Raw genomic sequence first — 26,804 nt, forward strand, 5'->3', positions numbered from 1 at the left:
TGAAAGGCATCAATGTATAGGCTACACATTATTCATGCTGTCAGGAACTGGCTCAGATTTGTGTTGTACTTCTGCCACTGAAAAAAAGAAGACATCAGAAGGCCATGCTTGTTTTGCCTGTACACCCTATAGAGCAGAAAAAGGAGTCAGTCATCCAGAGCTGTCCTGACGCTCATAGGCAATCAACTTTTTTCACCCAAGTTACATGTGGCCAGTATGCTCAGGCTAGTACGTACTGCTGATATGTCTCACCAGTTAATAATATGCTTTGGCACTTCTTTTTGAGAGAGGGAAGTGGAAACAGAGGAAAAAAAGCCTAACCTATCAAAATCGACTTTAAATGTTCTCAGTCACAGAAGTGAATCTAAAGGCTTTATCTAAAGGAAAGTTATCTGGGAGTCACTAATTTTCTGAAGTGGATAAAGCCTTGAAGAAAGTTGTATAAATACGGATGGGCTTCATACTTGCATCTGAACACACAAGGTGATTAACTAAGGCTTTGATATTGACTGGTCTTTAATTCTTAGGAGCAGAAAGTATACTGAAATCTCTGCTTTGTGCATGTCTAATTTCTCTCTACCCTCTCCCATCTCTTTGATGCAGTCCCACTGTGAATGCAAGGAGCATTATACAAACTTTGTCCCTGGGAAAGGATGCAGCATGACAGACATCTGTGAAACGAACAACACATGCCACAAAAAAGCTAAATGCTCGATGGTTGCTCCGGGACAGATTACGTGAGTATTTCTTCCTATTAAAGCTTTCACTCAGCTTCTCCCTCCTCCTCATCATAAGCAGACTTAAAACAAATCCAGTGGATGAGCACTTTCCAAAGTTATTATTAATAGTTCTGTTATCAAGGACAAAGGACAACATTTAGTGGCATAAGGATCAACAAAATAGCACATCAGCCCAATAGATAATGCACCATTTTTTAAAAAGGATCAAGACCTGTTTTCTGTTCCTCAGAACAAACAGCATGGTTTGGCTTACAGCTAAAGGCTCTTCCTCTTCAAAATCACAGTAAATGCCTCTTGGCAGAGGTCCCTGGCACATGCTATCCCTTCAGCTGTGCCTGGGCATTGCCTGGGAAAATGTTGTGTGGGCCAGAACCATGCCAGGCAGCATGCTAAAAATTAATCAGCATTAATTATCACAGGACAGTGCTGGAGCCCTGGCCATTTTTAGTGTACTAACCAGGGCGTCTGTCCCCCATGCTGTTAAAGTAACACTCGCCTCAGCAGAATCCTCAAAGCACGTGAGAAATTGCACAACTTACAGCAGAATCTCTTTTTCTGTGCAGAAATTTATTTTGCAGATATTAGGAGGAAAGTCCATTTTAACACAAGACTTAACAGTGTTATATCAGTCCAAAAGCTCCAGAAGTGCTGGCTTTTGGGAGCTAAGAATTAGAATGTAAAAGACAAGACAGATCATTAGCCATAAGCTGGCTAACGAATCATTTTATAGATTCACAGACAGAAAGTGTTTGCATCGAAGAGTATACTCATTGCCAGTTCTTGCCTCATCACCCAGCTTATTCTTATAGTGAAAAATTAAAATCACCAGTGTGTAAGCTGTTGTGCATTTCCAACAAGTTTCATTTCTGGAACACAGTGTACTACACAAAATGCACTTTGCTGCCACAATCAGCACACCAGCAGCACCAGGTGTAAAAACTTCAAAGATAGAAGAATATTTCTATCTGAAATCAAGACCAAAATGCAGATTTTCTTGAGTTAAAGATTTTAAACAAAATTCCACAACAGATAAATCAGCTCATTTCTTTCCTAGTTTATCACCAGTTTACTGCAGCAACTCAGTTGTTAACAGCTACGTGTTTACAATTCCAGAATGGGAAAACTAAAAATTTATGATGATAAGGAGAAAAAAAAAAGAAAGAAACAATCCAAATGCCTTGCATGTCATTCATTTCATGACCTCTAACAGCAGACAAACAGACAAACAAACAAAAAGAACACTGAAGGATTAATTTGTATCCCACATCCTATCTATTGAGCAAAAAAGTGAAACTGCCATGAATAGTTTCCAAATAAGGCGAATCCAATTATGAAAGAGAAACTTTGCAAAGAAAATAATTGATTGGTAAGTGTGGGCACAGTAAATTCTCTCTGATACACATGACACCGTTTTTGTTGCGGCCCCAGATTTTAAATGCATTTGGGATTTGAGGCTAGGCATGGGCCTTATTTGGATTTCCTTTTTTCTGTTTATTTTTGGTTTGTTTGTTTGTTTTTGCTTGTTTGCTTGGTGTTTTTTTTTTTTAATTTCTTCTAAAACAGAGTTGTAACAAAGTCCACAAACGTGTTTTTTCCTTTCCACTTTTTTTTTTTTTTTTTTTTTTTTTTTTTTTTCCATTAAAGGCTCAGTTGCACTGTTAGCTTCCTACATATAATTACTTCTGCTTTCCCTAGAATCAAATGATTTGTACAGGAATAAATCTCGTACACAAAGATGTAGAAAAGACAAACATCTATGGTTTGTGAACATAACACAGCAACCCAATGGAAAATCAAGGCTGTCTACTTCTGTTCTCAAATAGATCTTTTCTGAGTGAGTGCTGACACTTTCTACAGCACTGCTTTAGCAAGCAATTACACACAGCCTCGCCCAGAAGCTGTGAAGTCTTGGCTGGTGCAGAATTACACTGCTTGTGAGACCATAACATCTCTGCTTTTCATGCAGAACTGGCTTTCCCTCATCCAGCTTCCATTATTTTCTGTTCTAATACCACTCTTATTTTACCTCTGACTCTGCTTTCAATGAGAAATTAGTAGCTTCATAAAGTAAAATTTTATATAGAAAGTTGAGTTTCTCTTGTTTAGAAAAGTTACAATTCTGCTTCCTGTCCTAGTTAGACTGGGGAATTGTCACATCAGCTCTTTTCCTATACTGTCCATGCATTGTATCATGAGAATATCAAACAGGTTAAAGTACACAGTGTATTCAATGCAAAACATAATCATATGAAGCATCAGTTGCAAACCAGATTCTCCAGACAAACAAGATAAAATTCATCTAGTCAGTCACATATATTTACAATGCTTTTAGGCTACTATTTTTACAAAGGTCTGGAAGGAACCAAAGCTTGAACCTCTTGGCCAAAATGCCATCTAAAAGTCCTCTGAATCTAAATGCAACCCTACTGCAGGAACTGCATTTTAGAATGAGATCACTATAATCAAGAATATACCTGTGGTAAAGACCATTTCTGTCCAGACGTAAGATGCCTAGCCAGTAAATAGGACCTGGAATCGGGTTGATATTACTGTGGGGTACAATTAAAAACAATTAGGTCATTATTTATATAAAGAAGTTCTTCCTGTTGCGTAGGTTAATGTTCCTGCTTTAATTATGCCTTTAGGAAAAAAAAGTCTAGAAAGGTGAATCATTATTGATAGGGCTTGTATGAATACTGAACAAGCTAGAGACGTGATTAGGAAAGGCGCTATTAAAAGCCAGTGTTTGGCAGCACATAACATAGTTGTTTAGCCTCCTAAATATAGTTAGAATATCTTTCTGTGTGTGCTACACGTTGACAAGTGCCTGCTTTAATTTTAGTACTGAAGATGAGTAGATCACAGAGCTGACACCTCCAACCAGTCCCATAGGCACAGCACTTCTGAAGAGTGCAACAGAAATTGATGAGATTGGCATAAAACTGTAGGTGTTGAGACAGATACAAGATCAATGCACAAGCAAGCCTGAGTTGCTTGTTGAAAAACAAAAGCATTTGTACCCATCATCACTTAAGAACAAGCACATTTCAACCACGTTGACAATCAGCAACTTCTTCCCCACCTCTCTTGTGACACAGAGACTTTCATGATCTTAAAATCCAATTTCCATGACACTTTTCCACCACTCATGAGACGGAAAATGTCAAGTTAATATTTGGGGTTGTTCTTCCATTAATTTCCTTTAGATTTTGCCTTGGCTGAAACACATTGCCTTATACACAGAGCACGTCCAGACAGCAACGCTGCTGAGGTCATCTCAAGGCAGTGCTGATAATTCTTATGGGTGCTGATGCTGCTCCAGAAGTCTGTTGTATAACACTGACACCTCCCAGAGACTCCAAGGGACACCAGAATTTTTAGGTGACATGATCTTGCCAGTGCAAAGACAGCAGCAGCATGAAGTATACATCTGAAAAAGCGTGAGATTTCATGCTACTTCTTCATTCAGAAGAATGAGAAGGCTGAAACACCAGTTTTGTTGCCCAAAATGTCTGTGTCACTCAAAAGACAGTTTAACAAACACAGCCACTTCGCTTTATTGAGAGAACTGACAACCTGGTCTGCCTTTTCTACCAGAGGGGCACAAACATTTATTAAAAGGATCAATGAACTGCTTTAGCATCCCCTTTATGTGTAACTACTATTATCCTGTTGAGCCCGACATAGTGGCTGGAGGCTTTACATGACCTCTTTGCCACTGTGAGGGTGGCAGCCCACAGTCATAACCTTCCCTTGTCTGTGGGCAGGGGGACTGAGTAGACTTCTAGACTCTTGTAACCAGCATGTCCAGAAACCCCAGAGGGTCCTCTACACAGCCAAGGGTGCCACACAGCCAAACCCCAATCATAGTGGCCCTGCAAGGTGAACACCACAAACATACTGCTACTTTCTGGCCCACTGACAAAAGACCATCCTAACTGGAAAGTGGCCACCATGCTTCTACACGCATCTACAAGCATAATACACTGAGATCACCAGCCAAAATTGTTTAATCAGGAAGGGTTTAAGAGTATCTTTGTGGCAAAGGGATACTGTTTCGCATTCATTATGCTTCCTAGATGAGGCTTATTAAAATCCATAGAAGAGGCTACAAGAATAAGAGGAGTTTACAGCTGGCAAGTGATGAAATAACAAATTAATACAGTTATCCAACAAATGACACATACAGCATCCTATCACCAAATGGTACCTTACTTTTGCTGAAGCAAAGTTGTGAAACTAAAATGGTTGTTCCTGAGTATGCCCTTCAGAGAAGTAAACATGCTTAGCATGCTTAGCTAGAGCCCCACTGACTCCACAGTGCATCAACACACGGCTGAAATGGCAATCCCTTCCCAGGTGTACGTGCCAGAGGGGCTCTGTGGGGAATGGATTTGTTTGCTATGGAAACATCATGGAGCGCCTCCAAGACCTGAACACAGAAGCAGGAGGACGGTGGCAAGGCAAGCTAACATCTGCCCTAGCACTCATGGGTAAGTGACCACATGCACCAGTCATCTCCTCTTGGGTTATTTTGCTTGTATTCATCAAAAAGCCATGATCCATGATCCCTCAAAATGAGTGTTTGAAGCTCAGTGCATTTGTATTTTCCAGCATAAATTTGACATGCTCCATTGTCCTTGTCTTAGGAAAGTATTTTATTATCATACTAAGGCATGGGAGAAGCTTCTGCAGCCACTCATTAACACTTTTAGGTACATGACTTTAGGAACTAACCCGTGTTATCACACACTATGTAATAATGAATTTACATTCATCATACCGTAAGACCCAAAGCCACCAAGGCTGTTGTCATGCATGTCATCAAATTGTACATATCATATGATAACATATCAGATAAAGACAGTGACAGTCAATAGATGGGGGGAAAAAATCTATTTAAGTTAGATTGTAAGCATACACTCAAGGTCCAAATGCAGATCCAAGTACTTCCTGCAATTGAATTTGTTATTTAGGACAAATACAATCCTATAATCAGATGAGCTGCAAAACCCTGGTATGTATGAGGTTTGGAAGTATGCCAGGGGAGTAAGAGGAGGAAACGGACCAGAAAGCAGTAAGCAGGAAGGATGATGGCAGTGGAAAAAAACTGCTGGTAGCAAGACTAACGTTTTGGAAATCAGGACAGACAACTGCTGTGCACCTGTGCACAAATTCCGTTTTCTTGGGAAATGAAAAGCAAATTATTTGTGAACTCTCAAATAGAAGGGTAAAAAATATTGAAGAAAAAAGAAAGGATTCTTTTATTTGTCTGAGTCATTCACCTCGCCAAAAATTTTTGTATCTGTTCATAATTGTGTCATAATATAAAAAATTCTTGTGAAGAGAACATAACTGTATTCACTATCTTCTGCTGCAATGTCAAAAATGTGAGACCTGAGCAAATACTGCTAGAATAAAGATGGATCTTTGAAATAGAGTAAAAATCCTACAAAGCTGGTCAAGGGCAAAACCTGGCAATTGCCTTCATACTCAGCACTTGAAAACAGAAATTGACTGCCTCAGCACTGAGAGCTAGGTTGCATTTTTTTCTGTACTGTACCATTTGTGTCAGAAAAGTGCCTGGCATTTTGGATGTCACCATTTTTCAACAACAGCAATCCAAATGTTATGTTCTTTGGTTAAATTTTGAACTTGAATATGCCATATGATTTACAAACCAGCAGCTAAAGACATGTTAAGCACACGGATTATTTTGCAGTACATTCTCTCCACATTAATGTCTTTCAAAATCTAAGAATATACAGCAGAACAGTCCACATTGTGTTGCGAGACAGAGTAATAATTTCAAGATATATCCTCTATTACACCATACCCATAATGTCTATGAAGATATTGTTCACTTCTAATTTTAATCCTCTGGAAAAGGATCCCATTATTAGAAATATGTAATGGCTTCAGCTACAGACTCAGTAGGCTCATCAGACTGTCTTGGAAATGGAAATACCATCTGGATAGCAAACAAATTCTAATTAATACCCAGTGCATCAGCTTTTATTACTAGCTATGTGTTTGCAGTTGTTTACATTCCCAGCAGGTTGTCAGCAGCAGATTCCCTCACCCCAAAAAAGCCCGAACTGATACGAGGCAGGAAGCTGCTTCCCTGCAAAGGCACAGCTCTAAAGATGTGCTGTTCTCATGGCCATCACCCTGGTTTGCATGTTGTGAATTCCAGGGTACCAAAAATGTTCCGAGCATTTTGCTTCATCCTGGGTCACACACACAGTAGCACCTGGATTTCATATGCCAACTACTTCTCATCTTTCAACAACTCAGGTTTTAGAATCTTAAATTAAAATTTAACAATCACAGATACTACTCTTGCTTATTCTATCCTTGTGTTCCCCATATTCATTTATCTTATTTTTTTCTTTCCTCATCAGAAAATGTCTATGAGTGGCCACTGAGCAGCCTGGGACCCTTTACCGTATTTGTACCAACAAACAGAGGACTCAAAGGTACCAATGTAAGTAAAAAGCAGTGAGAATTTTGAAGAAGAGGGATTTAGCTCCTTCAGAAATCTGACTTTTTTGATTCAACAGAATCAGAGGAAATTTTTACTCTAATCTACTTCTGGCTCACCTTTCAATCTTAGAGTCCAGAGATTGTCTTTTTCCTACTTGAAAGAAAAGCAGAATAATTTAGTCAATCAAAGTAGGATGCAGACATGTTTTGAGTAAGAAAGAAGTGGCCTGATTTTCAAAATGCTTAACATCCACTACCTTCCACTGAAAGGCAGGACAACTTTGGAGGTCCTTACTGCTTATGCAGGAGCATATAGGTAGGATCTGAACTGAAAACAAGAGACCTCTGCTTGGTTCAGACTCTATTATTTCACTTCAGAAGAAAACACGTCATTTCAGAATTTAACAGTTAGAGGGAAAAAAAAAAAAAAACATTCATTCTGAGACTCTTTTTTCGAAGAAGACTGTATTGAAATTAACCTTTGTTTTTTTGTTTTTGTAGGTAAAGGACCTTCTGAGTAACAATCTGAAAGCACAGTACTTTGTGAAACTCCATGTAATCGCTGGTCAGTTGAATACCACTAGCTTGAATAATACTGATATAATATATACTTTGACTGGCAAGTCAGGAGAGATATCAAGGGGAGAGAAGGTAGGTGAACTTCCAGCCTAATCAGCAAGGATACTAGTTCACGTTTTTAATTCAACAAGGAGTACAAAAGGTTTGTCCTCACTGAGATATCAGCTTGCAGAAACTTGAAATCTCACTGGAAAATTTGCCTCTAATATCAGTGAAAACAAAAGTTACTTTTGGAATTGCACCACTGCAGAAGGCTCTAAAATTAAATGATCTTAAATCTGCTGGCACAACTGACAGAGCCAGGGAGGCATTCAAAAAGCCCAAATAAACTCAGAGATGGTATGGAAGGGAAAAATCATAGAATCAGTAAGTTTGGAATGACTAATAAGACCATCTAATCCAACCATCAACCCATGCCTTAACCTCTCAAATCCCACTGTTTGTGCTAGAAACGTGCATGTACTGTTCACACAGAGCAATCACCAATTGCATTGAAGAGTCTACCTTCCTTTGAGCATCAGCCCAGACATTTTTTGAATTATGCAGGAAAGAGAAACATTCAACACAAGTAAAATTCACATGGCAGTTTATCATGAAAAATATGGAGTAAAGTTCATCGAATCCCACTTTATTCAACATCTGCAAAAATTGGGGCAGTCTGATGCCACAGTTCATTTCTGAAGCTGACATAACATTTTATGCTCTAGAACTATTGTTCTTGGCCCACTGTCCTTTAATAGCTTGAGCCTATATGAAGGCTGAAATCAAGTATTTTTCACGTTTTTCTAGTAAGCCAGTGACATCTAAGAAAAGAGATCTGTTTTTTTTCTTTAACGGTTATGCATTCCATTTGTAACAGGAAAATATCATTGCTGAGGCCCATCAGCTTCCTGCAGGCTTCAGTACAATGCACTGTCAGCAACATTTTGTTGTTTTAAACATACATATAATATAAGGAAATGGATTGTAGTCCCTTAAGATTACAGGACTTGACCAATTCACTACAACCACATTCTGAACCATTTCCTGACAGACTTTTATTAGTAGCAGCCATCAGAGCCCTTTCAGGTATACAGCTTGTTCCCTTGGCCTTGCTTCTCCTATGAACTTTGCTATTTTGAAACAAGATAACATGGTCCCAATCCAAACTCAAAGGATTTTTTTCCATTTCCTTGATAGGTATTAGAAGCAATCTTTAGCCTCCCCAGATTTAGATCACCCAGTTGTTGGTAATGGAAGGGGATGTTAGATACTATTCAACATGCACAGTCGCATTCCATAATAAAAGTTCACTACCCACTGCCTGGCTTCTTTTAGGATAATCAACTAAGAATTAGAATCCAGGGAGGAAGAAGGAAAGGAAAACTTTTGCAAGGCAATATTATTGCTTCCAATGGCATTTTGCATATTGTTGACAAAGCCATGGACAACATGGAGCCAACGTTTGGAAGCAACAAAGAGGTAAGGAGGAAGCTTTATCTGTGTGATGTTGGACTTTCTTTTACAATAGTTTCTTGTTCATTTAATGCAAAGAATGACTGACAGCAGCTAGAGAAACTCTGTTATGCCAGCATGCATCAAGTCAGAGAGACAACATTCAAGGTGAAAAGTAGCATTGTCATTTCTACACCAGGTAGACCTTTTCCACCAAGCTGGATCATCATCATGATTCTACTCAATGCATCTGAGTTGTTCATTCACACTCTGTGCATTCAACTGAACAGAATAACTAAATTAAACAAACTAAAACAAGGAATATTTGCACAGATTCCTGGCAAACTTGTGTTCAAATCAGCAACACCTCAAAGACTAAAATTCAGAAACCTATCGATTTGAATGCTTTGGGGTTTCTTGGTGCTCTGCGTAGCGTTCAGTTCTCAAAGAGTGCAAATGTTTTCTTTTTCTGTACTTTTCCATTGGAAATACAGAAATAATACCCTGTCAAACACACACACCTTTTACATGTTCTGTGAACATACCATTTTGAGAACTATGACAGACACTAACTCTAAGCCAGCATAACAATGAGGACAAGAAGGCACTGTCATTTCAGCTGCTTACAGACACTGCAATCACTCAAAAATTAAAGAAACCCAAATATATTCAGATCTGTAATAACTGAGACCCAAACCGATTCAGAAAGTAACTTATAAAATTGGCATTCATTCTATGTAATCTATCTAAAATATATTCTGTATTCATCCTATTTCAGGAAACCATAATGTCAGTGCTTCAAGACAATGGAAGATACAGCCAATTTGCATCTTTGATAGAGGTGAGGATCAAGATAAGCAGTTCCATAAAGATATCTTATAATGATTTCCAAAAATAATATGCAAATTTCACTTTCATTTTTAAATCAAAACAGAAAACTGGCCTGGGAATGGATTTACAGCAGGAGAACAGACCTTATACAGTCTTTGTTCCAAGTAACGATGCTCTGAGTAATATGAAAGCTGAGGATCTGGATTACCTGCTTTCTGCAGAGGTACAGTCTTTCTATAGCAGAAACTGTTCTTAGAGAAGTATGTGGAATGTATAGTAGATTCATAAATACGTATTATTCCATCTTTAATATTCATTTACACTAAGTTCCCATAATCAAGTTTTAAGCCATCTTGAAAAAAGATCAAGAAGACACCTAGAGAGGAATAGGATTTGGGATCACATCTGAAGTGATTGTGGCTCCACACCACGTCCCTGCTCACTTGCTCTTGCCCTGACCACCACTTGGGAAAGTCCCAAACCCAGTCCTAGGATGTGTTACCCCAGCTGGGAATAACTGATGGGAGTGGGTGCTACAAGAGCACTACAAACTGGGGATTACCACTTGTGGGGTCCTGTGGGGTTCTGGGATCATCATATCCCCAGGGTACCTCCTTGCCATTGCTGATGGAATCACAAGTCTTTGGGGGCTGAAAGTGTACCTCTGGATATACCAGGGGTGGTTTACAACACTTAGGTGACTTAGGAGCAAGGGCAAGGACCAGTAGGGCACAAGGCACAAGTTAAGCATTACCACTGATGCAGAATTTTCCAATTCCAGTGATGATGCAGTTCTCAACTCCATGCTCTCACATGGACCAGGTTGGGTTTGCATTACTCACACAGTGCTAAAAATATCCTCTTTCTTGCTCTTGCAGGGTTCACTGAAGCTACTGGAGCTGGTCCGATACCACACTGTTTCCAATGCTGAGGTGAGCGTGGACGCTTCTTAGATTGAGAGCTCAAGAGAACTTTTGGCAGTTTTCCAAGAACAACCTCCTCCAGTGCAATCTACAGAAAAGCTTCAAAGGAGAGAGGTGGTGCCTCTGCCTTTTCTAAGGGCAGACATTTCCACAGATCTCTAAGGATGCAATCACAGCAATATTTAGGGAGAGGTGATAACTTTGCTTAAACTGGATTCTACAGAGGAGGATAAATTAATGTCCTAGTCATAGAATCATAGAATCACCAAGTTTGGAAAAGACCTCCAAGATCATCTACCAGTCCAACCATCCATCCACCATCAATATTTCCCCAGTATGTCATGTCCCTTAGTGCCATATCTGAATGTTTATTGAAAACTGAGACTGAGACTGACTTCACCACCTCCCTGAGCAGTCCATTCCAGAGTCTGATCATTCTTTCAGAGAATAAATGTTTCCTAATATCCAACCTGAACTGCTCCTGGTGCAACTTGAGGCCACCCCCTCTCATCCTATAGCTAGTTACACGGGAGAAGAGGCTGATCCCCACCTCTCTACCACCTCCTTTCAGGTTGTTGTAAAGGGCAATAAGGTCTCCCCTGAGCCTCCTCTTCTCCAGACTGAACAACCCTATTTCCCTCAGCTGCTTCCCATCAGACTTGTGCTCCAGACCCCTCATAGCTCCTTTGCCCATCTCTGAACACTCCCCAGGGCCTCAGTGTCTTTCCTGTAGAGAAGAGCCCCAAACTAAACAGTATTCAAGGTGCAGCCTCACCAGAGTTGAGTATAAGGGGATCACCTCCCTGCTGCCGCTGGCTACACTATTTCTTTCTTATATGAGACAGGACAGAATGCCATTGGCATTCTTGGCTACCTAGGTACACTGCTGGCTCATGTTCAGCCAAGAGTTGACCAACATCCCCAGGTCCATTTCTTCTAGCTCCAAGCCTGCAGCATTGCCTGGGATAGTTGTGATCAAAGTCCAGGACCTGATACTTGGTCTTGTTGAACTTCATCCCATTGACTTCAGTCCAGAAAGCTGTTAAGATGCAGCAAGCAACTAGCTTTGTTGAAGTTTAAAGTAACAGCTCTAACTTCACTATGCTAACAGGTGTGATAGTACAAGGCTACCCATGGAGCTAGAGAAAACTGATGGAGTCTTTTGCTCATCCCACAAATAAAGATGGTGTTTTTTGTGAAATCTGTTTGGAAAGAATGATGATATTACATTTATTTCAATTCACTTATATTCATTTCAGCTAGAGGTTGCCAGCCTCATCTCAATAGGACACATCCAAAGCATGGCGAAGCAGTTCCTTAACTTTAACACAACCAGCACTGTAAGTACAAGGCAACTTTCACTTGTGGCCAGCTTTCTCTAAGCTAAGATGAAGCAGCCAGCCCACCACTTCTAGTGACTGTTAGAAATTAGTACTGTAAAAGATGCAGGACAAATGTTTTTTATGTAAGGATAGCCTGCAGTCTCTTTCTTCTTATGAGTAGCTCCAATCCAGGAACAGTCCTCATTTATGCTCTGTGTGGTTTGGGGTAGGAGAGGAATAGAGAAGTCTATTTCAAATATTTTAGTTTAAAAATTTTCTGTGCATACATAAGTATTTTTTAATTCCCTTTAATACTATATTCTCTGATCCTGATGAACATAGTGAATACTTTTTTAAAGGCGTTAATTTGTCTGTCAGAGCTTTTGATAAACCAGACTTATCAATATATTGAACTCCCTCTGTTCTATGTGTACTGTAATCAAATGTAAATGTTCTAGAGAAAAGATTCATATATGAGAATTATTGTAAAGGCAGAGAAGTTGCATGAGTAAATGCAGAAAGAATATTTATTTTCCTGTGGACTGGGGTGGCTCATAAATTGTGTCCCATTTTCTTCCCACTAAACTCCTTTGTCAGAGAGGGCACCACAGAACCCAAGCCTATGTCTGCTGAAACTAAGGAGCTGAAACCATTAGTGATCTTCCTATTCTAGCCAGGCTTTTCGTCACCACTTCTACAGGATAATGATGCAGACTAAGAAGAAAACATTAGGTGCCTCTTCTATCAAAGATTATAAAGAAAATGGGTGACATGTGCATGCTTCTTCCACAAATAAGTCTAAGAAAATCTAGGCAGCACATTAAAAATGAGAACCATGACTAGATTATTTTTTTTTTAATGGAAAGATCAAATATTGGGAAGTTATGAGACAATGAATTAATATATTATTAATAATAATGTATTGTTTCACAGGGACAAGTTTTGGTGAGTGGAGAAGAAATGGAAGAAACTGATATTGTTGCAAAAAATGGTCGCATTTTTACTCTTGCAGGAGTTCTTATCCCACCCACCATTGTTCCAATTCTGCCTCATCGGTGTGATGAGACAAAAAGTCAAATTGCAATGGTAAGAAAAACCAAAAAAGTACAATAGCTGTAACTACTCCATGCAACACACATAAAAAAGGGGGGAAATCAATATATCAGTGAAATACAGCCACCTGGTGAGCAATGCAACACAGATAATTTGCAAAGAGGGCACAACACTGTTCTGTATTTCAGTGAGTGGGACTTGGTACATCCTATTCAGTTTGGCAACAAAGTGCAGGCCTTTACATTTGATAATACTCAGGTGCTTTTTCTGGTAAGAAGCCTGAGCATCAGGCTGATCCTTTAGTTTGCAGTAAGCATGGCTCCTGTGAGCTATAGCTGGATGGTGTTCAAGCACATATCAGGGCCAGTAAACAGTTCCAGTACAATGATGAAGAACAATTGCCAGCTGAGCTCTTACAAGAGTCCAGAACCACTACTTTCAAACAGATTCTCAGCAGAGCTGAACAGCATCAAAATTTAATAAGGAAAACACAAGAGCTGGCAGTAAGGAGCTATTACCTCTGGCAGTGACTCCAAAGTGCCAGCTGCACAATGTGTCCGTAAATCAGGCAGAGCACACTTAGGACACTATGGTACTTGGAACTCCTTATCAGAAGCCTCCCTCTACACTGTGAGAAAAATGATTTAAGGAAAAAAAAAGATAGTGTCTGGCACAAAAACGCTTCCTCAAAGCGAAGTTAGGCACTTTGTTAGCTTTGGTCTTCATGCATAATTAAAATACAATTTAATGTTGAAGGCTTTGTAGCAGAGCACCAATGCCAAGGAGAATACCAGAATGGAGCTTCGCTGTTCTTAGCAGACATTCTGTATTTTCATTCTCAGAAAACAAGAACAATCTCAGCTCGTAAACCCAGCTTGTGGTATCACTGAAAAGGTTGTCAGAACTGGAGGTTACGCACACCTACAACAACTGCACTTCCTTAAATATGGAACTAATACACACATATCCATGTAACTGTACTTGAATGCTGCTCGTAACTACAAGGCTCAAAGTACGCAGAAGACAGATGAAGACTGGAAGACTACAAAAAAGTTAGAATCATAGAATCTTCAAGTTTGGAAAAGACCTTCTAAGATTATCTAGTCCAACCACCAGCCCATCCCCACCATGCCCACTAACCATGTCCCTCAGAGTCACATTCTAGGCCACATCCTAGGTAGTGAAAGGGGGCAATAGGTGACACTGCGTGGCACTGAGCAGCAGAGAGAGCAACGCCATCAGAGGAGACAATTTCCACAGTTATTAGGCAAATTTCGGAGCTCCAAAGAAGAAAAGAGGCACTTGCAGGGATTTTCAGAAACCTTAACAGTAGTAGAAGCCTAAGACATTACTACACAGCTTATCACAGAATTTTAATAATGTATTTGTGAAAATACTTTTGAACCATGAATCTTTAGAACTGAGTAGTGGCACCTGTGGTGCGCAGCTATGCGACACACAGATGCTTTCATACATCTGATCCTTTGTTCCCTAATGTGCTGTATGACAGGAGAGATGACTATATCCAAACCAGAACTTGATTCTGTCTCTACCAGCACCAGTGATAAGTGTGGGGGGGATATGCCATAATTCAGGTTCATGTCCACTTATCCAATCATTATAAAACACAGAGAAGTAACACATTGGATGCCTGCTCTAAGATTAATTCTAGTTTGATTATGACAAAACACGTTAGCAGTAATGAGTCTCATGGCTTTGACAAACTCCATATCTGTGCACTGAAAGGCTCATCCTCTCTGATGTTATTGAACACTGAGCTTGTCTGACGACTCACCTTTAAAATTGCCACTGTGGTTTCTATTTCCTCAGTGCTGTAATTGCCAGTCTCTGTCACCACCATCTGGTGGTTGGCTTAGCTATTGAGATAAGACAACTAAGAATTGAAGACAAAAGCAGCTACATACTGATGTATCATAGCAGAGTCACATGGAAGCAGAAAATATATTTCTCTTCACCGCCTGTGAAGAAAACACATTAGCTATATACAAGACTCAATTAACTTGGTCTTCCTAAGAAGAAATAAAAAATTCTTAAGTGTAGACTGCACCAGACCCTTAGACAGTCTTCATTAATGCATTATGTGAGGTCAAACAAAGGACACCAGCTAGCTTTTTCCCACGGTTGCCTTTTGTTTAGGAAGCTGCCAGGTCTTTAGAAGGGAGTGGAAGACAGAAAATTGAAGATGAAAAAGAGGAAGGAACAAGGAAGGAAAAAAACAGAGCCAATTTTACAATCACCCAGCATTCTGCGTCTTTGTAGTTGGTATAATGCCTTTCCAAATGGTAATCCTAACTGTCTCCATCTAGGGTGCCTGTGCAAGTTGTTTCTCACATGCATTGTCTCCCTGTCCACCGGATTCAAAACCAATTGTAAGTGATGTTTCCTGACACATTCCCCAAGATACAAAATGTATATATCCCCATGTGTTGTTTGTTGCTTTTCCAATACAGCAAGAAAAAGAACCAGATAGTATTACAGAAAACTGCATAAAAATATAAATGTAGGCAGTAGATTAGTCTATTTTTGGCAGCAATTAAAGAGTCAGGTAATTTTAGTGTTACTTTATTTGCTGTATCAAGATCCCTCACATTTCATAGCAGTTATGACTCTTCTCTCAGGCAAAGATCTATTTAGGATAGGGTTTGGTGAGAGAGAGAGGTGAAGAATTAGAATTACTGTGATTATGCTTTGGGAGTTCGTAAATGAAAAATAGAGGAGGGATGCATTTAAATTAGATCACAGATCTGTTAAAAATTTCCTTTTGATTAAGCATCCCAGAAGTAACTATCTGCAGAAATTTTCTTCCCCATGTTATAAAAATCCACTGGTAGTTAGTCCTATATGCCATATTCAGTAATAACCACAGGCAAAATTAAGAAAAATCACGATGTGTAATTCAATAAATTTAAAAAAAAAATGAAAATATATGACTTCTCAGCAAGATGCTTTGTTATCTGATTAAACTGTGTTCCAGTATTAAGATTGCACCACAACACTGTACACTGGTCATAAATACTAATGCTTCCATTTTGTGTGTTTTTCAGCCTTTCTCAAAGCGGACATGCATTATTGAAGGCCCAGCCTATCCAAAAACTGGCTGTACTAGATACTGCAACATAACAATAAAGGTACACAATTACAGTTCCTTAAGATTAAATGTACACAGGAGTTTTCCGAAGAGTTGTCTTGCGCATCATGATCTATCCTTCAGGGTTGAGATACAGGTGATAGATGTCCATGCACTTTCCATATCAAACCTTCTACAGGTGGATGAGGGCAAAATACCAGGCAATTTTTTGCCAGTATCGATTCCCCTACCTGCAATAACTCCTCTGTACAACTCATGCATACACTAGTACTTCCAACAAGTACTTCCTTTTCAGCTGCCATGTGTTATTGACAACAACAATCTCACACTAACTGAGCTCCTTGCCCAAACATTGTGATGGCCCCTTTCATCTACACCCACAAAGAACAGCACAGTGTGGATCCCCTGGACACAGCTGTCCCGGCCAGAAGACTTCACGCAATATTCAGAAATAATGAATGATGAACAATCCAAAGTCACAGTCTACTTGCTCTGCTTGTAGTCCTCACAGAAGCCTTTGGCCTCTTGGGAGGCACTTATACCTTTCCTGGCTTCCAGAACTCTGAGTTAGGTGCTGGTGTAAGGGGCTGGTGCCTTCCCTTATACAGATCCCTGTAAATACTAGGTTACTCTGGCTCCATCTGTCTCACTCAGGTTTAACCACTCGTTCAGATGGCAGACAGAACTATTTGCTTAATTTTGCAGAAACCTAAGTGTTGCAGGGGTTTCTTCGGCCCCAGCTGCAGTCCATGCCCAGGAGGTTTCTCCAAACCCTGCTCAGGAAATGGACAGGTAAGCAGAACCTCCAACCCCATCCTGCTCTCTCTCAGTTTTGGGGAGGATGGAGTGTGTCCCAAAAGCCCAAGAATAATTTCTGTATTACAATATTATTTGGTTCTGTAAGATCTGCACAGTCCAGTGATGGCCATGAATTGAGGGTTCCATTAAAAAGAGGAGGGAAAATGAATGTCTCCTCTTAAGCACTTGAACTGCAGGTTTGCCTGGTCCCAGTACAGAGGAAAAGCTGGGGTTAAATGACTTCCTCTGAGGCTTTTACTCTGCACACTGCAGGGGAGTAACAGATCTCTATTCTTATTTTAAAACTGTGAAAGAAGGTACAGAACAGCAGCAGTGTGACTATAAGCACAAGAAAAATTTTTGCATTAGAAGACGTTTTTCATTAAAGATGAGGATCTTTCTAATTGCTTCTCAAAAAGAAGGCATGAATAGGTCTATAATCTCTTTTCAGATGAGAGAGAATGATTTATTTCAATTTATACATAGAAATCACCTTTCTTCCTTATTGCAGTGCATGGATGGCCTGGAGGGAAATGGGACCTGCATTTGTGCTGAAGCATTTCAAGGCTCTCTCTGCCAGTTCTGCTCAGACCCTGACAAATATGGACCTCAGTGTGACAGAAGTAAGTACAGCCACACTTCTTATGCCCAAGAATCATAGACTTGTTTAGTTGGAAGGAACCCTTAAAGGCCATCTAGTCCAAATCTCCTGCAATAGACAGGGTCACTCACAGCTAGATCAGGGTACTCAGAGCCCCTCCAGTCTGACCTTGGACATCTCCAGGGATGGGGCTTCTACCACATCTCTGGGCAACATGTTCCAGTGCCTCACCACACTCATTGTTAAAAATTTCTACCTCATATCAAGTCTAAATCTCCTCTCTTGTAGTTTGAAACCTATTCCACTTGTCCTAATCCTACAGACCCTGATAAGGAATCTGTCCCCTTCTTTATTACTGCTCCCCTTTAGATACTGAAAGCCTGCCCTCATGTCTCCTTGGAGCCTTCTCTTCTCCAGGCTGAACAGCCCTAGCTCTCTCAGCCTGTCCTGATAGGGGAGGTGTTCCGTCCTTTGAATCATTCTTGTTGCCTTCTGCATGAACTCCAGCAGTTACTCCCAGTACTTTCCATACTGGGAGAGAATGGGATTTTCCCTTTATATTCTAGTATAAAGTCATTTATATCCTAATATATTCTATTATACACTAAGGCAGGTGCTAAATGCTACATAAACAATCTGCATAGCAGATGAGATGGATGTCTCTGAGTCAGGTTCATTTCTTATTTCAAAGGAATAAATTTAAGCCTAGATTTAGAGAAAATCTTCTCACTGGCTTAACTGGGTTTTCTGTGTCATATCTCACTTGATATTAATTTATTATTTATTTCTTTTCTGTCTCCCTCACACGAGTAATTGAAATGAAAATCTTTTCTATTCATTGCTGTTCTGCTGTTGCCTACACTTAGAACAGAATCTGTCTACAATGACAAATGTATGCAATCCAAGAACAACTAAATCTATAAAGAGGTTGTAGTTAGGTCTGCCTAGTAATCATCCCTATTGAATAATTTCTTATCTACTAAATAGTTCATAGCGTTAGCAGTCATCTTCTGTACACTGAAAAATTTAATCTTGCTGTGTCAAACTATACTGCATTGAATAGAATTATTAAAGTCGGAAAAGACCTCTAAGATCACCTAGTCCAACCACCAGCCTATCCCCACCATGCCCACTAACCATGTCCCTCAGTGCCACATCCACACAGTTCTAGACCACCTCCAGGGATGGTGATTCCACCACCTCCCTGGGCAGCCTGTGCCACTGCAGCACCACTCTTTCTGAGAAGAAATTGTTCCTAATATCCAACCTGAATCTCCCCTGGTGCAACTTATTTGAAAGTCTATAGAATAGGTGTCATGAAATATAAATATATTCCCCAACTTTATAATGCTTTTCTAGTCTTTTTGCTGTGAAACAGCCTGCCTTTCATCAGCCATGGCTTATTAAGATCCAGAGGTACGTGGACAAAAACTGAAAGACAAATTCTGTAAGAAAAGCTGAAATTGCCTAAGCTCCAACCCTGGCCAGGGGTTGGCTTCACTGATTGCTACTTGGGATTGCAGAAGCGTTACCTATCAGGCTCATTGGACATACTGATGTGCCTCCCATCAGCACTGATCAGTGCAGTCATAGCAGTGTGGCTAGGTCTGTGCTGCTGATTTGTGCATTGGCCCAGCTGATTCTAGACTGCGAAATTTGTAGGATTGCAGACACGGTATTTGAAGGCCTCGTACATTGTTGGAGCTGCATCAGAAGTTGTGCAATTAAAAAACTTTTGCCTTAATAACCCAGGACACAGTACTTTGCTGCCTGAAATACTTTAAATTTCACTGATAGATAAATGTACAATAGATTTTAAAAAGTTATCTGTGAAAGATACCTGAAAAGACATGGAAATGATAAAAAAATAAGTCCCTCCAATAGAAAGAGAAAAATATGAAAGATTAGATACAAGAATAAAAGAGCAATTGATTCATATGCTATACAAGGACAGATGTCTTTTGCCACTACGGAATTGCACATTGTGTTTTATCTCTGGTAGAGTGCCTCTGCATTTATGGGAAGTGTGATAACCGAATAGACAGTGATGGAATCTGTCTTCCTGGATCATGCAGAAATGGATACATTGGGAAATTCTGTGATAAGGCAGTTGTTCCCTGTGAGCCCTCTCTGCAGCTCTGCCATGAGCATGCAGACTGTCAGCTTAGTGATGGTGCAGTGAGGTAAGTCAGCAATTTCCATCTAATTAATATTGAATATGATGCAGCACTTTCCCACTTTCTTGATCAAAGCCACACCTTGTAGCAGCACACAAACATCAGCCACTGAACTACTGCTATGCAGCAAATAAGTGAAGCACAGACCATATCCATTTCCACTTCCTGGTAAGAATTAAGAGCTGTAAGTTCCTTATCCCATACAATATCTTAAAGACTGATCAGATAACGTTTATGGATCTGACCATTGTTAGAAGGCTGCCCTCCTTCTAACAATGCCCTACAAGGACTCTTTATTTCTGACCTTCCCTTAGTGAACTAGCAGCTTGAGCCTTACTGAAAAACTATGGAACTCCTATTGCAGTTTGGGGATAAATAACTCAATGAAGTCAGCCCAGATACAATTCAGATGCTGTAGCACTATGAGTCCATGACTGAACTGGTCATAAAACTGTTCCTACAGACAGCTATCTTTGCTTGCTTATGCCCACCTTGACCATCACATGTAGCAAGTTTGCTTCTTGCTTCACTGCACTAGTAATGAGTCATTGCAGTAAGCAGAATGCTGGATACTGCATAACTGTGCTTCAGAAATTCCCCCCTCTTGGAGAGGGAGGGACCAGGGAAACAAAGGAGCTCTTGGTCTTGTATGCACTTCAAATAGAAAGCTATCTTCTGGGTCAATGAAAGAAAAAACATCAATTTAGAAGTATTACCTTACCTTTGCCAAGATCACATTAGCACTGAATTAATTTCACTCTCAATTTCATACATGAGAACAGATCCCTGGTTTGTATTAAACCAGTCATGTATTCTCGGGGGGGGGGGGAGGGGAGAATGAGAGAGAGGGAGGGTGTGGAAATAAAACAACATGCACTATTTGCATTGTGAATCCAAGGTTACCAGTTTTAAATTGCCTTTAAGTTGCCTATAAATAACATATTAGAGTAGAAAACATTTCCTTAATTTTACAGCATCCCTAACACATTCAGTGATTTTCCTCTCCTCTTGTCTCTATAGCTGTGTTTGCAAGTCTGGCTATGAGGGAGATGGCATGACCTGCAGCAAAGTCGATCCCTGTGCTAGTTTAAATTCAGGTGGCTGCAATATACATGTAAGTATAGGCTTTTCCTCTGAGCCTAGCACCACAGAAAAGCAGGCAACAAGCAAAGTAATGAGCAAGGTTTGGCTGAAACATTTCCAAAAGAAGCATCACAATTTTCACTGCAGTTTCAAGGTCTTTCTCTGACAGGGATATTATTATTGCTTAGACTTAAAGGTGAATGCCACTTAACTGTCCATAGCCAAGGTAAGCCATGACATGTTCCAGCCAAGCAGCAGCAACATAGCTCTGGTGAAAACAAAGTTAGGATAAAAAGGAATTTTCCTTCCATTCAGAGGCAGCTACGAGAAAGCCTTAAAGTAGAACATGCCCAAGTAAGGAATTAAAGTTCTTCAACTATTAGCCTCTCTCACAGGAGCTATCAGAAGTCTGTGTGAATAGTTGTCCCCCACAGGTGGCATTTGCCCATCCCGGTATGTGGGCCTAAGGTCTGACCTCAGAGACATTAACACACAGGGAATTTTATTTCCCTTGCTGGTCCAGGGTTGGATGTTGCTTGGATGTTAGTGTGAGCTTTTCTTTTTGCCCCTGACAGCAGTTTTGTGGATTAAGGAGGATTTGATGCTCCATAGTTTCTACTGCTGCAGCCAAGAGCCTACTTCTTTGCACCCAGTGCCAATTTTACCCAAAAGATTACAGCATGGTTCTGCTGCCAGAAGGGGTGAGCGAGCCTCCTTGGCTGAGCTGCTCCCTACCAGGTTTGCATGCCCTTGCCTGCACAAATGGAGATTACTTTTTCTGCCCTCTGCTCCCTTCTCAGGCTGAGTGCATTCAAACAGGCTCAGGAGGGCACGTGTGTGCTTGCCAGCCAGGATGGACAGGCGACGGATGGGACTGCTCAGCCATCAACAACTGCCTACTGCCTTCCATGTCTGGATGCCATGAAAATGCCACATGCATATACATTGGGCCTGGTCAGGTAAGGCCTCACATTCTTCTCACATTCTGCACCAGTTCTCACTTGTTTTGTTCTGCTGGCACTTCCTGCCCTCATTCATCCCCAGTCTCTCCTTTCCCTCCAGGCCACATGCCCATTTCCACACAAAGCAGCCTCCCACAGCTCCCATTCCATTTTTTGCTTGTGTTATTTCTCCAGGAGCAAATACTGTAAAGTACATTAGGTGTCTAGTATCAAGGTCTACTGGAGGTATTAGTCAGTCACATTCCACTGAAGTCACTGGAGCTATGCAGGAACATGGACAGACTTATCTGCCAACGTCTAGAGTATGTACACAGTTTTAATCATTATAATATATTGCCGTGTTTTATTGAAACAACAGAATGACTGCAAGTGTAAAGATGGATTTAGAGGGAATGGAATTGAATGTACACCCATAAACTCATGCCTGGAACAAAATGGAAAATGCCATCATCTGGTGAGTAATAAGTCATTCTTTGAACAGAGTGTTCAGATACGTATCACACCTCACCTTCTGTGCACACCATAGAATTTCCTTGCCATTTCAAACCTGCAATTTTTGCTCAAGATTAAACAGAGCTTTTCAGTCCAAGCAGTGATACTGCCACCAAAAAACACTACGCAAGTTACGTCAGTATAGTACGTGCATTGGGCTGCTCCCATTTCCACCTTCATGGAAGGCACTCTCTGGAGTGAATGCCTTCTGCTTCTCTATCAGCAACTACAATCTGGATGCAATAGTTCTTTGAGACATTTACCTGAGTCACACATCTCTAACTGGACATCTGTCAGTTTTACAAGTAACTGTGTATGTTCAATGGACCTGCAGGGTTTGCAGAGAGAACACTGGGAAAGAGATAAAGTAAAAAGCAGAGAAAACTAGAGGATGGATATATGTTAATCAGATGAAGAGGCAGGGCTCAGTATTTGGAGGAAGTAAGAAAGGGTTTAGTTTCATGAATTTAGTACAAGGGAATTAGTGCCCTCAATTGGTGGAGTTTATCTTATGGGAAGGTAAGGAGGCTCATGGAAGATGGAACAGAAATACTTTGCTGAGATAATGTCTATATATGTATGTATATTGGGAAGGGTTTACAGGCCATCCTTGCTCTGGAGTAGCCTCCTGAGTATTTGACAGTCTTTCTCTCTCTCTCTTTCTGGTGTAAAGGCATCTTGTCAGCTTGAGCCTTCGTATGGCTGGGAGTGTGTGTGCCCCAAGGGCTATGAAGGAGATGGCAGAATATGCTATGGAAATGCTGCAGATGTAAGTAAGATGTTTATCATCTCCAAGCACAGGACCTACTGCACATTTCTTATACTGGATCTTAACCAGACAGCAAAGTCATTATAAATAGTTAGAAAAATGTGATACCCAACAGTGCTGACTGCAGAGTGTTTCTGCTGGAGACTCATGTCTGATACAGAAATTATCTGTTCTGTTCAAAAACATATCTTGGAAAGAGGCCTAATGGATATAAGTGTATTTCTTTAAGACAAATTATAAAGTGCCAGCCTCGGAGTCCTAACTTCATATATTCTAAGCAGTCCTAATTTCACATATGCTAAGCATTCATATCACAGCTGGGAATGGCAGGCTCTCAGCTCTATCAAAATTCTGCCTTGAGCTATCTCAATCGAGATGGTCAATTTATCACATTACTCAAACCATGCAGACTGACAGATAAATAAAATCCAAACAAGTAAATTGGAAAAATAAATGTGCTTTTAACATTGTAGGAAAAATGAAAGTGTCAGCTGTCTGAGCCATTGGCAGCAATCTTACATGCCTCCTGGCACTATCTCCCATTCTCGCTTATACCATCATCTATATCTGTTGCAAGAATTGTGGCAGAATAAAAGCAGAATTACATGTGAGGTGTTGTAGAAAGGTCACACACAGCGGGTTACTCCACAAGCTACAGCAAGAGTATTTAGTATTTAGCTTGTTAAAGCTTACATAATCATTGTTCTCTCTTTCTGTTTTCAATCAGGAGTTATCTACTCTATCAGAGGCAACAGCATTTAACCAATGGATTAATGTAAGTACTTTATCAACTTTATGGTTGATATTTTAGTATGTTCTAGTCCACAGAAAACCTTTTAGCCTTTAGAAAATAAAACCCCAAAGCAATATTCAATATTGTCTCATGCTGTAGAGACTTCAGCTATTTAAAGAAATTGGAGTATTTCTCCCACTAGTCAACAGCCATACTGATCATCCAATTCTCGATTTCTCTCTGAAAACCAGTTCCTGGTCCCAAATTCAAGCAGGCAAGAAAGCTCCACGAGTAGAAGAGTTAGTTACAAGCCTGCTTTCTGAGGCAGGGTCTACCTAGGCCATGGCCTGCCCTGTAGCACCAGGGTACACGCAGAGCCTGAGTATGCCCCAGGGAGATCCTCTCATCTTTCCTCATGCAATTTAACTACAAACAAGTAGAGAGACAGGCAATGCCTTACTGCTCTCATTCTCACTGAGCCTAGTGCCAGGAAAACATTACTATATGGCTGATCATTGTATTGCTGCTACATCAAGCACTAAGAAAAAAATTTTGTCTTCAGCCAGGCTTGACTTCAGTGCAGGAAATGAAGTGTATTAATGTGTTTGGCTTTAGATCAGGGAAAGATTATCAACTTAAATTTTATAAAAAAGAAGTTCTAGATAGGTTAATTAACACTGGCAACTTCTTATTTCCATATGTATCACCTATTACTAGGGCAGCAATAATATTAGAGACCCTACCCACTGAAATGAGCATTGGTACAAGTAAGATCAAAAACAGTTCTTCTACAGAGTTTAAAACATAAGAAGTGTGTAGCAAGTATATGGACACATGAAAGGAACAGTGATATGCTGATGAGTGGCACTTGAAGCAGCAGTCATGGCATATTAGCTGCTTTCATGCTTTTCAAAGTTTGACAGTTTGGGGATCATTAAAACATGCAATTGCAAAAGGAAGCTTAGGGAACTACTTGAAAGTAAGGCCGGTATGGCTGATTTAGATCTGTTAGCTGCCTGGCCCTGGGCTCAGATTGCAGCACCAGCAGCTCTAAAGGGAGCAAAACTAATGAAATTAAAGAAACGAGCATAATAGGAGAGGCTGCTCACCTGCTAATGTGCTCTTTAGATAATGAAGCAGGGAAAAAAAAAAAAAAGAGAATTTTTTCCTAGGGAGCAGACATCATTTCCTGAAACAGAAGTGCGGAAATTCCTGCTACTCTTTAAATTACAGTAAATAATAGTAGCTAAAAACATGAGCAAGACAGGGAGGTACATCCATCTGTGTGGTTTTTAACTTCATACTTGAACAGGAATGTGATGTTTACCACGTTTCATAACCAAAGATTTTTCTTGCTGGTCAAGAAGGTTGAGAAAAGGAAGCTTGTTGCTATTTTTATACTTAAATATTTGGAAGGAGACATTGGTGATGGCTAGAAAGAAAGATGATCTTAACAGAGACAAAATTCCCAGCTATTTAAGGGAACTGATTCCCTTCTTGACTTAAAAACCAGTATGAGTATAGAAGGATTATCTATTATAGAAGGTAAGCCAGGCAGCATACTAGCCACAGTATGAAAGGTAGAATGCAAGTTCATATGGCTCCCTCAAGTTTTGCAGTATCAAAAATGGCAACTTGCGAAAAGTTTGGAGAACCATATATTCAGATAGATCATACTCCATTCAAATCTTCAGCTCTCCTTTTTCTACCCCACAAAAATCAGTCAGTCAATCAACCAACCAACCAATCAATCAGTATAAACAAGTGGAAAAATACTCTCCAGTGAAGATTTGCTTTGACCTTAAGGTAGACATGAACATATAGGGGATGATGCATACTACAAAGCCTACGTCCCCCAGCTAAAATCATGGCTGTCAGAGCAGAAAAACCCATGGAAGTGCTGGTGTGCACTGTTGTACATCTTGAGAAATCCCAGTCAATTCCAAATCCAGTCTTATTCCAAATGTGAACATTGCATTACATGGATTTCTTGTTTTACGGATCACAAACCTCCTATCTATTAAGTAGGCAGGAGCATTCCGCAAGAGCAGGTTACTGCAGTTATGAGTGACTAGCAGAACTTAGCCCACTGATTTTCTTTTTTAACATTTAGGAACATAAAATAGAACCCAAAAGACAGGGCAGCTTTGGTGGGAGGTGATATGACTTCCCTCACGTGCTTCATGATAAAAAAAATCAATTCTGACCTGAACTTTTTTGTTGCCCTTTAAATGCTGTCAATCTATTCTGTAAAATATAGATACTCATTTACTATTTTTGTTCAGCTCTAAGTACTTCTGTTCAAGTCATTGCTCAGTTTAATAGTTTTCCCTCCTCAGGCCAGTCACAAAGCACGTCACACACCCCGCCTTGCTAGTAAGTCAGTGGCAGCTATTTATATGTCATAATTACAATTAATTCTTTTACTTTTCTTATTTTCATACAGGATGCTCAGTTAAACTCAGTGTTGTCCACCACCTCAAATCTAACTGTCCTCGTGCCTTCTCTTCAAGCAATTGAAAACATGGATGAAGATGAAAAAGATTTTTGGATGTCAAAGAGTAATATCCCAACCCTACTGAAGTACGTAATGGTTTTGTTTTTCTGTGAATTGCTTTTCATTCCAAACAAGTCTTTGATATGAAGTCCCCACAGCAAGACAGCTATGATATTTTTAAGGGAGGCACATAGTATTTTACTTCTAGTTACAGT

General features: G+C 40.1%; 1 protein-coding gene across 1 annotated transcript in view; it reads left to right on the forward strand.

Moving 5' to 3' along the window:
* STAB2 (stabilin 2) overlaps positions 1–26,804 on the forward strand; it is a gene marked incomplete at both ends in the record, with an annotated part of 76,931 nt that overhangs the window by 15,425 nt on the left and 34,702 nt on the right. The window contains 21 exons of the mRNA XM_079544001.1: positions 604–737; positions 5,100–5,233; positions 7,145–7,227; positions 7,728–7,877; positions 9,123–9,266; positions 10,018–10,080; positions 10,174–10,293; positions 10,949–11,002; positions 12,253–12,333; positions 13,249–13,401; positions 15,696–15,758; positions 16,434–16,517; positions 17,183–17,269; positions 17,787–17,898; positions 19,879–20,059; positions 21,074–21,167; positions 21,937–22,095; positions 22,457–22,552; positions 23,264–23,359; positions 24,087–24,134; positions 26,539–26,675. Of these exons, the coding sequence (XP_079400127.1) occupies positions 604–737; positions 5,100–5,233; positions 7,145–7,227; positions 7,728–7,877; positions 9,123–9,266; positions 10,018–10,080; positions 10,174–10,293; positions 10,949–11,002; positions 12,253–12,333; positions 13,249–13,401; positions 15,696–15,758; positions 16,434–16,517; positions 17,183–17,269; positions 17,787–17,898; positions 19,879–20,059; positions 21,074–21,167; positions 21,937–22,095; positions 22,457–22,552; positions 23,264–23,359; positions 24,087–24,134; positions 26,539–26,675 (2,273 nt within the window). The remainder of the gene's footprint in view (positions 1–603; positions 738–5,099; positions 5,234–7,144; positions 7,228–7,727; positions 7,878–9,122; positions 9,267–10,017; positions 10,081–10,173; positions 10,294–10,948; positions 11,003–12,252; positions 12,334–13,248; positions 13,402–15,695; positions 15,759–16,433; positions 16,518–17,182; positions 17,270–17,786; positions 17,899–19,878; positions 20,060–21,073; positions 21,168–21,936; positions 22,096–22,456; positions 22,553–23,263; positions 23,360–24,086; positions 24,135–26,538; positions 26,676–26,804) is intronic.

This window comes from Tetrao urogallus (genome assembly GCF_951394365.1).
Source record: "Tetrao urogallus genome assembly, chromosome: 1".
Classification (NCBI taxonomy): domain Eukaryota; kingdom Metazoa; phylum Chordata; class Aves; order Galliformes; family Phasianidae; genus Tetrao; species Tetrao urogallus.